The sequence below is a fragment of the Magnolia sinica genome, chromosome 3, assembly GCF_029962835.1.
Source record: "Magnolia sinica isolate HGM2019 chromosome 3, MsV1, whole genome shotgun sequence".
NCBI lineage: Eukaryota > Viridiplantae > Streptophyta > Magnoliopsida > Magnoliales > Magnoliaceae > Magnolia > Magnolia sinica.
Genome location: NC_080575.1, coordinates 12,404,137 through 12,419,265, shown reverse-complemented (window position 1 = coordinate 12,419,265; position 15,129 = coordinate 12,404,137). Strand labels below are relative to the sequence as shown.

The following is a 15,129-nucleotide window of genomic DNA, read 5'->3' as shown; positions in this document are numbered from 1 at the left end:
ATAGGGATCTATATAGCTGTGTGAATGTATTTTATCCCAAAACTGGCAATTGGGTGGTATATCTTGTTCAAAATAGACTGCTGCTGCTGGAAGCGGACCCAATGCATATGAGATAAAATGCTAGAAGTACATACTCCAAAAATGGCATACTGTTTGAACTGTGGATGTCACGACCCTAAATCTAGTGTCGGTAATCCATGATTACTATACACCCAATTTTGGTTGACAGCCTCTGTAGAACTCTGATTTTGGGGCTTCTAACTATCGCATACTAAGTCCCGTAAGTGGGGCTCCACAAGGAGGATTTCCGAAAGTAAAGACGACACATACGTATCATTTCTCAAAATTTCATCATATTCAACATGTGTTACTGTGTACAACTGAGCACATCAAGGCAAAACCAAAACATAAACCATGTCATATTTACTATACCTGCTGTACATATACAGGGTACTACAAAAAAATATATACACTGATATGTACAAGACAAAAAGGACAACTGGAGTCTGTAACGTCTACTCCTTCAGCTCCCTACTCTTACCTGTACAAAAAATAGATATGAAACCTTGAGCTACTAAGCTCAGTGAGTGCGTATGTGTAGTGAAAATGCATGTTTCATGTCATGCTCATATCATGCACAGACCTACTGGGCCGATAACAATAAGAGAAAGATACAATGCATGATGCTACTTTACATGTTCCAAAATTTTCACATTTCCCAATTGGATCACCAAGGTTTGAAACAGAGGTGGGACTCACATATGATTGCTACCCACTTGCACAGACTTTTCTACCGTGGTTAACTACAGAGGTGGGACTACATAATTCTTGGGCCGAACTAGTTTAACCCACTTGTGTTGAACCTCACTATCTGCTTAATAGCGAGAAGTCATAAGTCGCCTGGCAAAACGATAGCGGATAATTTATGGGCTCGTCACACACAACCTATCTTTGCTTGCCCATAAGCAGGTCAGGTCAAACTTTTCAACCAATCGATATGTGTCGGTGGGAGTCGCCGCTTACTTTGGTATTTCGGCATTCCAACGCTCTGTTCTTCCACTCGGTCTAAGCATTGGTTGCTCCGAATGGTACCAATTGGGGTTTAGGGACTTTCACCCAGGGACCCTCTAATCATGTCCTGTTGAATTTCACATTTCTGGTGTGGTGTCCAACTCAAGCCATAACAAAGTATGTTTCATCGCATTTACAATCACCATATGCATAAGTCCACACACAAGCACAATATATCATGTTTTTTTCAAGGCAAGTATAGGACGACCTTCCTCATATGGTCTCCTCATGAATTTAAGTTCCTCATAGGAGTCTCATGTAATGCATCCTGTATCTAGACGGTTCACATACTAATCATAGACACATTGTGTGTTGCAACACAACCCACTGTGATCACTATACCATGATATGAATCATTCACTCTCAATCATACAATGATACAATAACTATGAACCATGCATATGATATGCACATGACTTAGCCAATCTAAATCCAATCTGGGATTTATTTCGTATAAGACTTCATGCCACAAGCATGCTTTTTCTCAAGAGTTAACTACACCAAAAGGAGGAAGGATAACTCTTTCAAACGTTTTGTTAAACAGGTGGTGGGCGGACTTTGTAAGGGACAAAGATAGAAACCGATGGAAATATAACCAACTAAATCAGAAAATCCAGCAATAACTTAACCAACTAAATCAAAAAATTTAGCAATAACCTATCAGAAAATCTATTCTTCTATAGGGCTTTCACGGAAAATCCAGCAATAACCTAACCAACTAAATCATAAAATCTATTCTTCTATAGGGCTTTCAAATCCAGCAATAACCTAACCAAGTAAATAAGAAAATCCAGTAATAACCTAACCAACTAAATCAGAAAATCCATTCTTCTATCAGGCTTTCAAGTAATCTAACGCACATATATGCGTGCTCTTAATCTATGCACTCACCTGTAACAATTAGAGGATTGGATTTCAAACTCGGCTTCTACTTCCTTTTCTTCTTCTCAACTTCAAACTTAAGCTAGAAGAGAGTGCTGGAAATGGTTTGTTGAAAGAGGGTTTTTATGTTTATGGACTTGAAAATGGTTTTAAAATTGGCTTTTGTCTAAAAGAAGGGTTGGGAGGTGTTTTGTGATGTTTTTGAGAAGTTTAAGTTGCTAGTAACAAAAAAAAAGTTATTTAAGTGATTTGAAATAAAACATTCCAAGGATTTTAAAAAAATCAAGGTCATTTGAGTTATTTTATCAAAATATACATGTGCATATCTATTCATAACTTACAATCCGGGTGTCATATTGACATGCCGTTTTCGCCAGTAATTCTGTAACTCGACTACGGTCACAACGGTTAGGTTCTCGAACCTAACAGATTTTGAAAACTCGATGATGGCTCACCGCCAGATAAAATAAGGACATAGCTGTCATTTCTCAGATTGTTTAATTTTAAGTCCGTATTTTAAAATTCGGACATCCGGTTGAAATGCGGCTTGTGGCTCGATAACAGAACAACATTTTGATCAAGTCAAAATATTCTCGGGGCCAATGAACCTACAGTCAATGGCTATCTAGTGTACGAACCAGATGTCGGGGCCTCGAGTAATAACCCAAATAAATCTTGACCCTCCAATTTTAACCATTGATCGACGTACCCAATTAGTCCGATATGATCGTCGATCTACAAGATCAATTGGTTCAATCTCAACCATTGATTTGGACATATCCGATCCAACTGTTCATTAACTAATAAATCCATCCAACAATACAACCATCAAACCGTCCATATGCTGAAATCATAAGAATACTTGTCCATCCATCTAAACTGACCGTCCATCTCACCACTAGTCCATAGGTACATCACGAAGTCCACTCCCCAATCATGTCCATCCGTCCATCTATTATACATTGATCCATCCATCCATCTACATCATTCATGTGCCATCAAATACATCACAACCACAGACATGCACCAAACACATCATGCACACATACTTTTCACACATGGCATACATGCATCAAATACATCACATGCATCACATACACACATGTGGTACACATGGCACACGTTTAGTGCATAACATGTGCATTGAAGGAAAGCAATGTGGAACACGTTCTTTGAATGGCAAAAACAAAAGCAAAACTTAAAAACGTTAAGAGAATAAAGGCTCTCTTTCACACATGCCACGTGTGATAGTAGCTTATAAAAAGGGGAGGCATGAGAGAGATCCTGCATCGTGAAGTCATGAAACATGGAAGTTGAACGTGAGGTGAGGTGAGGTGCTGTGACAGAGAGAGAGAAAGAAAAAAAAAGTATTGTTGGACATTCATGTTGGAAAGAGAGGGAGAGAGAGAAGAGAGAGAAAAAGGAAGAAAGAAAAGAGGAGAGAGAAAAAGGAAGAGAGAGGAAGAAAAGAAAAGAAAAAGAAAAAGAAAAGAAAATACTTTTTTAAGAAAAAGTGAGTTTTCTCTCACTTGATATTTATGAAAACTCTATATAATTTAATTTAATTCATTTTATTTGTTAATTCAATTGTACTTATAATACAAAATTGCCATCGTGGATGTACTTTTTAATTTGACGTAATTACTTACCCTGCTTCTTAAAATGTTGTTTAAATTATTATTTTTGTTGTCATTGTTTTAATATGATTTCATTGAAGTTTTATAGTCTTATTGTTAATCCTATCTTTAAAAAAAAATTTATTTATTTATTTATTTATTTGCATTTAGATTTTGTTTTGTTAAAAGTTATTGCAAAATCTTGAGTTTATATATATTTTTATATAGATCTTAAATCGTATAAATCATGTTGCATGCTTATCTTTTTAATCAAGATTTAATAAATCACGTTGCATGTTTATTTTTTACATTGTATTTTAACCATGATCTAATAAATTATGTTGAATGTTTATTTTAATTTTTATGTAAAATTTTAATTATCTACATACAATTTACATTGATTGAAAATTTTGTTTTTAGTTATTAAATCATGTACATCAAGTATTATGGATTGACCGAAGAATAGTAGTCATTGAAGATATTTAGAAATATTTGATTTATGCAATATTAAAATCATGCATCATTAAAATAGTTATGAAACACCAGAAAATAGGTGAGGCGATCAAGTCCTCTGGGTTGAAAATCCCTAAAGCGTAAATAGGTGGGGCGATCAAGACCCTTGGGTTGAAAGTCCCAGAAACCCAATTGGTACCTTTTGGAACCTCTACCGTACCCTTTGAGTGGGTGAGCATGTCAGGATTGCAAAAGGTTCCCACTGCCAGGTTCGGTAGGGTAGTAGTCTGACCAGCTAACGTACAAATGGGTCCCTCACCAAGTGCCCTTTGGATGGGTGAGCATATCATGCAAGAGGTTCCCATTGCCAGGCTAGGTGTTGTATTGGCGCGGGTGTTGGCCAACCGGTGTAAACTGGCCCTGGTGTTAAAAAGAATAAACCACACATGTTATTATGGAGTATAACATATGTTGATTTCATTCATCCATCTTTCTTTGAATTTACATTGAAACATTTTATTTATTAAATCTCCTCATTTGTTGTTTTGCCCAAATATGTATTGTATTTTTATACAGTTTTATTCATATTACATGAGATTATTTTGAAACATGTGTTGAGATTACTCACTAGGCTTCGCAGCTTACCCTGTTGGGATTTAAAAATTTCAGGATTGGGATCACATGGAGGAGCTTAAAGAGATTTTCTTTTATTTATTTTGTTTCTTTACCATTTTCTAAATAAGTGTAATGAACATTTAGTATGACAACATTACGATGACATGTGTTTGATGATAATCTTGAATAGTCGGAACATGGACATTTTTCTTTAAATAAATGTTTAATTATTAAAATTTTGGATTGTTATATTCTATGAATGAAGTTATTTTGTCAATATATGTGTGGAATATGAAATGTAAACATACAAAACATAAGTCATGCCTGCGGGTACGGAATCGGGGTCGAATATACCCAGGTGCCGGATTTCGGGGCGTGATACCTCGGGTCCTACAGTGGACCCCACAATCCAATTGGATGTCTCATTAATAGCTGTTCCTGCATGTTTGTCAACTGGGTTCTAATTTGGACCTTTTGCACCCATGGATCACGTAGTTAAATATATAGCAAATGTGCAATAAAGAACTTGTAACATTGTTTTTCTATGAGTTTCTTCCAACATTTTTTAGAATGGAAAAATATGTATATGGAAGCGAAGGTTTATCTCTTTCTTTTGTAAACTATAAGTTGCAAATAAGAGAAAATTGGGTTTTGTATAATACAATTTTGTAGGATGAAGTAATCTGTAATGCTTTTTCAATTCTTTTTTTTTTTTTTTTAAAAATAAAAATCTAATTGATGCTAATTTACTTACTTTTGAATGAAAATTTTATGAACAACTTCCTTGAATGTTTGAGACATTGTCTAGTGATATTGCATTTTTTTTGTCTTGTTAGATTTTTATTCTAGAAAATTCTCTAGTTTTGTTGAAGTTGTTTCCTTGGAGCTATTGAATCATTTGCATAATGCTGGATATGATATCTTAATTTGTTATTTATTTCTTTTCAGATTTTGGAACTTGATAGTTTGATCCAAAAGAATAGTATTTCTTTAAGGTCTTTGTTGGACCTGCAGTACGTCTTTGAAAGGTAGTACTTTGTTGATCTAAGCTTTTGTTATCCCCTGGATCTTATATAGCAGTGCCCGGAGCATTCATTGAAGTGCTACTCTGGACTATAGAATGTTCAACTACTGTACGATATGTTCTCTGTGTCTGGTTGAAGTGATTTTATGTATTTATTCATTTTGTCATAAAAACTATATATGATTTGATTCTTCTTGTTCATAAGTTGTCATGTTGAGTGCCATGGCATGTTTGATCTATAAGATGAAACAATTCAGATATCAATGGTAGCTTTGTGTTTGCTTGGTGCTTGTGGTGTTTGGATGACCTTATTGTGTGTTTATATGCACTTATAGTTCTCGTTTGTTTTATCTTATTATTTACTTGAAGTTGTACTTTAAATGCATTTGTGTATGTTTCATGAAAGTCTTGTCTCTCTCCCCCTCTCTTTTTACACCACCACTAGTGCCATGTCCCAACTAATTGAGGTTGGTTTATGAGCCCTGTTTTGCTAATCAATGCTATGTAATACCATACTCTTGGTGGGTGAATAGGTCTACATGTCCCTTCTTAGCACCTCAATCCAAGTCCTTCTGGGTTTCCTCTTATCTTCTTTTTCGGCTCTTAAACCCTAATTGATGTTCCTCCTTTAGTGGAGATGTCTCTGGTCTTTGTAGCACATGGCTGAACCATATCTCAATCTACTTTCTGTCATTTTGTCCCTAACTGAGACTACTCTTATGCTGCTTTGGATGATCTCATTCTTAATTCTATTGTTCCTAGTTTTCCCATCTGTCTTCTTAACATCCTGATTTTTGTAGTACTTGATCTTTACACATGCTGCTTTTGAATTGCCCAATGCTTTGCCCATTCAATATAGTTAGTTGCTTTGTTACTTGTGAAAACTTGAGTTTCATGGGCATGTGACAAGCCAACAGACTGAGGTATATCACCACATCCTCCACCCTTCCCTTATTCTGTTGAAAACATCCTCATCAATTTCCCTACCATTTAAAGAATAGAACCAAGGCAAGGGTTGGGGGGCATACATACATGCATTCATGTATGTATGCGTCATGCTGCATGCATGCATACATACATACATACAATTAATTGGGGGCAAGCCATGGTGAAAAGATCATGCATGTTGGATGATCCTAACCTTTCAATGTGGGCCATCTTTTGCAACCATATGTTTTTTATAATCCGTAGATCGGATGGTTACCATCATCAAATCAAAGTGCTTCTTTGGAATCATAAGTAGTGCAAAGTGGGATCTATCGAATAGATGTTCCGATATGATGATTGGACCTCTTGACTATTCCAATATGATTTGGACCTCTTGATTGTCCATTTTGCATGCTACTGATCGGATGTTTAGGATCATCCAATTGCGTTGATTTTTCCACCATGGCTTGCTCCCTTAATTGGACCTTTTAGATAAATGATTGGTCATCCCATGTGTCTTACTCATGGCTCAGTCGTAGACACTGTGTGTCTCAACTTTGAGGTCATGGGTTCGAGAACCCATGTGTGCGTGGGGGTGTAAGAGTGTGTGTGTGTGTTTCTCACCTTTCAAAAAATAAAATAAAATCCTGTGTCTTACAAAAGCTTTGGGGACATTGCTAACGTCCCCATGAAGGTGGGGACATTAGCATTTCGCTACACACGCACATGTATAATCATACCTCTCCTTTAATGTACTTGTGAGTAATAATCCAGCAGCGTTGATACTATTGTACGAGTTGTGGTACGTAGGGCCACGTTGATGTGTGCATCAGATCCAACTTGTCCACAAGGTGTCCCTTCGATGTTAGGATTCAAGGTAAAAAATCAGCCGCATTGGAAATGCAGGTGGGACACACCACATGGAACAATTGGGAAGGACTCAGATTTGGTAGTAACCCCTCCAGTACCGAGGTTGGTATTGTGGGCCCCACAATGATGTATGTGTTTTATCCATGCTGTCCATCCATTTTTCTGGCTCATTTTAAGGCATTAGCCCAAAAATGAGGCAGCTGTTCGTGTTCATTGTATATTGCGAAATTCACCTTGATCCAAAACTCTAGTATGCCACACTATGTGAACAATGCAAATCCATGTCTGCTAGACTTCACCCTACTTTCCCTTACTCATTTGATGACTGATTTCATTTCTCTAAAGCACATTGGTTTTGTTCCCATATCTACACCATTTTGCCTTTCCCACCTCAAGAAGGGAGTAAAACCTTTTCTTCAAAAAGTTAAATGGTGGGAATAGAGTTTGCCTCTGATGTGATGTTCTAGATGACAAAATTGGAGGGAAAAAAGTTTCTCTTTGTGGGATTGCAATCCAAACACTTTCAAATGCATTGGCAAAGCATTTTCCAGGACTTTTATATAGCAGAACAAACACGTGCACAGGGGTTTGCTTCACCTAGTGATGATGTCAGTTTACCATTCGTTTATGTCACAGTTTTGCTTTCTCATGCATTCCCCTAGTTTGCCCCCATCCAAACATGCCTAAATGACACCATGTTTTTTGCTTTTACCTTCCATGCAAAATCTCTTTTGATTTTCTCTAATTGCTTTGCAACAACATTTGTAATCTTCAATTGAGATAAGTAATAAACTGGGATATTACTAAGACTCCTTGAAGTCTAGTGGGTCATGTATCACTCAATGGGGGAGCTATTGAGGGCTTGAGATGGTGATAGGAATGGGTTCAAGAGAAGTGTGATTTGTGGACACTCTTTGCTTGTGGTGCCTTGGGTGGCTTGGAATGAGCAAAAACAGTTGGATAAGTCATGTAATTCCCATATGGATTTTCTCTAGGCAAAATGTTTGGCCATTGATTTGGTCTAACCACGAAAGGTTTTCGCTGTAAATCATGGGGTCTTTTTGATGGGATCCTGGGGAGTTTCCCCTAGTTTGAACTTTGGATGATCTCTTGTTATCCTCTTGTTTAGTACATTTATAACAAAATTTCAGAATCTTTAAGAAAAAAAATATCCTTGATTATTTGCTAAAGAAGATTTGATGAGAGATATGCATCCCCCGAGTCCCTAATGAGACAATGAGATTTAGTCTCTAATGTGTGGCAATGGCGAATTGGAAGTGAGTTGAATTACATTGCAGAATTGATGCTAGGCATCCAACACTGATCTTGTCAATCCCGATGCCCTCCAAGACACATTTGCAAAGATAACTCTTTGACCTGAACTCACCGAGAAGCACCTGAGAAGGTGAGAGAAGGATTCGAGTGGAAAATAAATAAATAAACTTATCAAGTTAAGTACCTTGAACAGTATAAATATTTCCAACCACAAGCTTTGTTCAAAGACGTCTTGGGAGCACAAATCTCTACCATCAAAGGTGAAAGGATGCAATACTTAATGAGCATGAAAGTTAACATGGATTCAGAAGAAAAAACTATTCTAAACCTAATGATCAGCCTCCCGAGTAGAAGTTTCATAAAGTTCAACATCCAAATACACTACAGGGAGAAAAGCTGGGATTGAGCCAATAGGTCAATAGAGGGTGCTCAATCTTCATGACCCTGAGGGCTTTGGGTTGTTCCTTGCTTATCTACATAACCTAGGAGATTGATAAAGGGAAAACCTAAAATATATGAAGTTAACAATCCATCAAATTGAAACCATACCTCTTCAAGATACATAGTTATAAGGGTTATTTTAATAAAGTAAAATGTCGTATTTCAACTTGGCCGTTACAACAATTGATTTGGGGCTTAGGAAGGATGATGCAGTGATGGTGTTTTAAAAATCATCTTGTCGCAAATCATTTGAAGGTTGAAACTTTTTGGTACCCTTGTTGCATGCATTGTGTTGAAGCCTTGAAGGATCTTGGACTACAAATTATATCATGTTTATATGTCATTTTTCTTATGTGCCATTTTTTAATTATTTGCTGCTCATTTTCTTTGAATGTGTCATTATGTGTATGTTTTGGGTTAATGGATTCTCAGATTATCGACCCAATGACTTTTATCACTTCATTTAATGTGATCCCACAATATATTTTCCTTTGGAACATTCTGCTATGTTTGTTGTGCTTTAAGTTTCAGTTGACATTGACCTTCCAAATGACTGTCCTTGATGTTAGCAATTGTTTCTATGAAAATGATTATCTTGTTGTAACAATTAGGTAGCATTTATGCTGTTTTCATCATTCTATGACTTGTATCTTTTGTCATGTTCTTAGGGTTGAAGCTGTTAGACAGGTTGAGGATATATTATCTGATGTGAAAGTCGTCGAATTTGAAGGCAACTGCATTAGGTTGTCATTGAACACACTTTTTCCATCTTCAGAAGGCTTGTTGTGCCAACAGAAGTTGGAATGCATCACCGAGCCATTTGTACTAGATCATGAGTTGCAAATAGAACTTATGGATGGGACTACAGAGCTAAAGAATGTGGAGGTATTTTCTCTGTGTTGATGAACATGTAATGCAGATTTATATTGAGAATGAAGACATTTGTTAATTTATGCAATGGCATGTGTATAATGTGATACTATGCAAGTGGGATATATAATAGTAACATTCATCATTCATAATAGTTTCTTTGCATGTGGGATCTATGCAAGTGGGATATATATATATTAATAACATTCATCGTTCATAATAGTTCCTTTATATGTGGGATCTATAATTGGCACGTATATTCACAATGGTTACAAGTAATTTCTTCCGCTTCTAATTCATCAACAACAACAACAAAAAAAAAACATTATGCACGTATTTGTATCAATATTTCTTTACTGTTTGGTACATAGCCTATAGATCCATATGTATGAACCGTTCTATTCTCGATTAATTCTATAAACTGATTTTAGTTCTGTTTTTGACAGTGATTCTTTTTCTTGCTATTTCTGGTTCTTTCATCTAATGCTGATTTCTGACATGTCTAGATCTTCCCGAATGATGTATATATTGGTGAAATTATTGATGCTGCAAAGTTTCTAAGGTATGTTTCTCTATGTGGTTTTGCACTCAAGTTCTAGCCTGCATAGGATGTAATAGTCATTCATGAATATGTGTAAGATATATGTGTTTCTATTTTCTAGTCAGGTTACTTAAAATAGATTTCTCATCTATGGATTTTGATAGTTGGTTTAATGTTGCAAATAAACATTTTGTGTCAAACACTTTCTAAATGATTTAGCTTTTGAGTATGAACTGCTTGCTATGGAAATCCCTTGGCCGAACATCTATCAGTGTCAAGTGCTCATTGATATACTGCTTTTTCCATTAGTGTCCCCTCTTCGTGATGGGGATATCTCGCGCACATGCACGTGCCCCCAACGCACGTACGCAAGGAGGAGGAGGGCCCCACCATCGATCTGGATCGATGATGACGTCCAGGGAGGGCCTCCTAGTTAGAGGACTGCTTTTTGGTTCGTCGGAGTGGACCCGATAGTCATGTGAATCCTACCATGGGTTCTCATGATCGTGACCCACTATTCTAATTAATCTAGTACTTTGGGTTTTGCTTATTATTGTTATTAGAAGTATCATGGACAGTTTAGATTGCTTTGATTAGTTGTTATTTTTGATTACTTCGTCGCTAAGTAATAAGTTGCGCACATGGCACGAGTTTTGGGGTTGAAGTCTTTTTCATGGAATGGAGATTAATAAAATTGCCGCGTTTTTCTGCTCCTCTAAATTTCTGAGTTGTGGAGATTCGATTGGGTGTGAAACCCTCCCTTTCTCGAAGGGCTAACTACCGTGGTGCGAAGCCACGCCTATTCCGATTCGCCCCCACCTTCTTCCATCCATATTTCTCCTCTTACAAGCATTCCATCTGCAAATCCATCAATATTTGCAGCCGTTTCCCCATCTACAACAGATTTCCAGAATGTGGCCCTGCGGGAGGGCTGAAACTTCGACGGAGCACCACGCACAAACCGTGCATCAGATTGAGCTGAGATTTGGGGGTTTTGGAGTCTATCCCTGGCCGACTAGGGCCAATGTGGCCTTTTTCTGAATAGTGGGCCCCATACACGTGCGGTCGGGATCACACGCACGTGTGTCTAGGCCGTTGCTGTTGTCCACACGTGCAGTACTTCTTTGGTTCGTCCTTTTCCTTTCTTTCACTCCTCTTTCACCCAAAATCCCTAAACCTAACCCTAAATTTACTCAGATCCTCAATTTTATGCCATTTCTTCAACCTTAGGGTTCCCCGAATTAAAATTTCTGAATCCCTTAGATTGGGAGAATTATTTTTGTGCATGTGTGGATGAATTTACCCTCATTTGATTCTTGTTTGGTCTATAATTTTGATTGATCCAGCCCTAGCATGTGTAGGCCTGGATCCGCATAAGATTCCCCTTGATTGAGTGTTTGAACTTTTTGTGTGGGATGTGGAATTTTGCGTAATTGTTTCTAAACTAGTGTGTTCTAAAGCCTGAACATCTTGCACATCATACTTGAATTTCAAGTCCTGCGTCACTTCGATTTCTGAAGCATTTTAGCATATGATGCTCAAAATAGTTGAAAAACTGAATCCTTAAAAAAATATTGAATTAGCCTTGTTGTATTTGGAGCATTCTGAATGAATAATGGTGGATTGGGGAGTAAAGGAGGTTGTTCAGGATTATAATTTCCCAAGAAGAGTGCAAATCTAGCATAACGGTTTAATGTCTCTCTTACATTGCCCATGCTTATGGGAAAAATGCTCATGATGGACCATGGAGTAAGTAGAGGCTCTTTTAGAAGGATATGCATTTATAACAATGTGAGTGCAGAAGGGATGGGATTGTGCATAGGCTATTAGGGGTAGATTTTTGGGAGTATGTCCAAGTTTAGAGGAGTTCTAGAAATATCATATGTATATCATGTGTTACTAACAGAATTATGTTCCGGAAGATCAGTGGTGGATATATGAAAATATCTTCTATACCAAGTAACTTAGCCTCTACAGGTTTTGTAAAAGGATGAACTACATTCGCGAGGTCTTTCAGAAAGTTGGGTATAGAATGGTTTACATTTGTGTTTAGAAGGAAACGAAAACAGGTTCAATGTAGATCCAAGGCCCACCTTGGGCCCCAACCTGTGCTGAATTTTGGATTGGTTGTTGCTGATTGGTGTAACCCGGTTATCAAGTTAATGAGATCTTGACACCCGAATTGCAAGATATGGACAAGAGTACACTTGCAAGAATAATGGAGTGCAGTGGGAGACATAATTTTATTGATATCAAACTTCTTCAACTTAAGAAACTCACACTTAGAAAATTTTGGAATGCCTACCTCCTTCCCCCCCCAAATAGACCCTAAATGAATCTTCAATAAGAATCCCCTAACTAAGAGATTAAGGATAAATCAAACACCCAATGAGGAATGGATAACTTTTATTTACCCTGCGTGTATTTCAGAAACCTATGTATATCAACGAACGCGATCGCTTGATGGAACTTCTTGTTTCATCACCTTCTCACGTACATTGATTCTTTAACCATTGTAATGCTCACCTTCAAACTATATTTTTGATCTCATATATGATCACAAATCTGGCCATAAACACATAATGTCCCACTTTTGTCCATCACAATGGACCTATATGAAAGTGGGCCTCACACACATTTACAAGTCACGATTATAGAGCCCTTCAAACAGTGGTTGAGAGAGATTTGATTAGATCAACCCCCAACAACCTTAGATTTTGACCTCAAAACAATACGAGGAAAAAGAACTGAGAAGAAATGTTGAAGTAGGAAGAGATCAATGCTTGGTTCAATTTAGCTTTGATACCATGTGGACGGATTGAGAAAGGAGGAAAGAGAAGAAAAAGAGAAGAAAGGAGGAGAATGAGAGATAGCGAATGAGGATTAGGGTTCACACATCCCCACATCTCTTAAGTCTATTAACATAGTTTTCAATATTTACAAGAATGTGATTAATAACAAAAGAAAAAAAATACCCATTATGCCTCAAACCTAGATGAGCCTAAGAACTGGCCATATAATAGCCAACATTCACATTCATTAACAAAATCAAGAGCAATGAATGGTCTGATACCATGTAGAATAATAGAGTAAAAGATGAAGAGAAATAAAGATAGAGGGAATTTGGGACCTTCGGGCTGGATTTCCACCCTTCTCCTTTCATATTAATTTAATAAGAGTTGAAAGGACCAAATTTCCCTTAAGTAACAAAAGCTAAAGTTTCCAATTAGTCTTAAACTAAAACCTACTCCATCTAGAACAATAAGAGATAAAATCCTACTCTAATGAAAACATCATGAAGAATAGGAGGGCTAGGTGGGTTGTACATGTTGGAGTTGGTTCATGGAAAACTAGTGTGTGCCCTAATCCATTGGCCATGTGGATATGATGGGGTCTATCTCAGCCATTGATCTAAATGACCATGGGTCCTCTTAGGACATGTGCGTTATGCCCTAGACATATTTAGTTTTACATTTATGGATTGTGTGAGAAGTGCATGGTACATCCTCTAGTCCCAGGGAACATGAGATTGGGCACAATGGTCATTGACTGGGGAGAGTTGTGTTCCATAGATCTCAAAACCCACATGAGCCATGACCGGCACAAATGCTTAGGAAACATGCAGAAATGGATCTTAGAGATGCATGATCATCTTGGGTGAGGGGACTGACTTGGGTTCGAATGGAAGGTCTCCACCATCGGGAACCAACTTGATGTCAATCGTGCCTTTACCCTTACCCTACACAAGATTGTGAGTGTGCCATGGATGTGGGGTCCTGGTATGGACTCTTGTGCACTCACATTGGTGGATCGAAGTTTAAGTCAACAGTCCGGGTGCCCATTAACCTGGATTGTGATCAAAGACTTGATTGTACACATTAAATGATTAATCCTTAGACTCGAGGATGTGTGAGGGTATTGGATCTTGATCGGGCAGCTTTGGCTCACTTTACAAGACTACATGGGTACGCTCATCATGGTTAGTTAATTCTTACATGGGCCAATAAGGGATGCACTGAGTTTACCATGGTACTTGTTTAGGGCAAGATTTAGATAGAGCAACAACTCATCAAGTGGTTTTTTGTTGGGCCCATCACTTTAAAAGTTTTAATCGACTTTTAAAAAGTTTTCAACTGTTGAAGTTTTGTTTTAACCGTTAGAAACTGTTTCGATCGCACTTGATGATGATTTGATGGTCTACTTCATGATCGGCACGGGGTTTGGATCATAAGTGGATGGCCTTGATAGTGGAGGGATAAGACCATAGGTGTGTGCATGTTAGAGGCAAATTCACAGGCTTCCTTCATAGTAGGGTTCACCGAAGTTCGTAGGACGGTGAAGCACCATACTGAGTGCACTGCTGAAACCCTAACCCTTCTTTATATATAGATCGTATTGTAGAGGGAAAAGCTTTAAGGAGAGAGAGCTTGGAGTCCCCCCATATATATATATATATATATATATAGAGAGAGAGAGAGAGAGAGAGAGAGAGAGAGAGAGAGAGAGCGTCATCACCTCCTTGCTCATCATTTCCCCTTCTTTGT

General features: G+C 37.6%; 1 protein-coding gene across 2 annotated transcripts in view; it reads left to right on the top strand.

Moving 5' to 3' along the window:
• Positions 1-15,129, top strand: part of LOC131239539 (uncharacterized) — a 53,484-nt gene that overhangs the window by 18,146 nt on the left and 20,209 nt on the right. For both annotated transcript variants that reach the window (XM_058237297.1, XM_058237296.1), the window contains exons 7-9: positions 5,586-5,665; positions 9,843-10,059; positions 10,551-10,606. In XM_058237297.1, the coding sequence (XP_058093280.1) occupies positions 5,586-5,665; positions 9,843-10,059; positions 10,551-10,606 (353 nt within the window). The remainder of the gene's footprint in view (positions 1-5,585; positions 5,666-9,842; positions 10,060-10,550; positions 10,607-15,129) is intronic.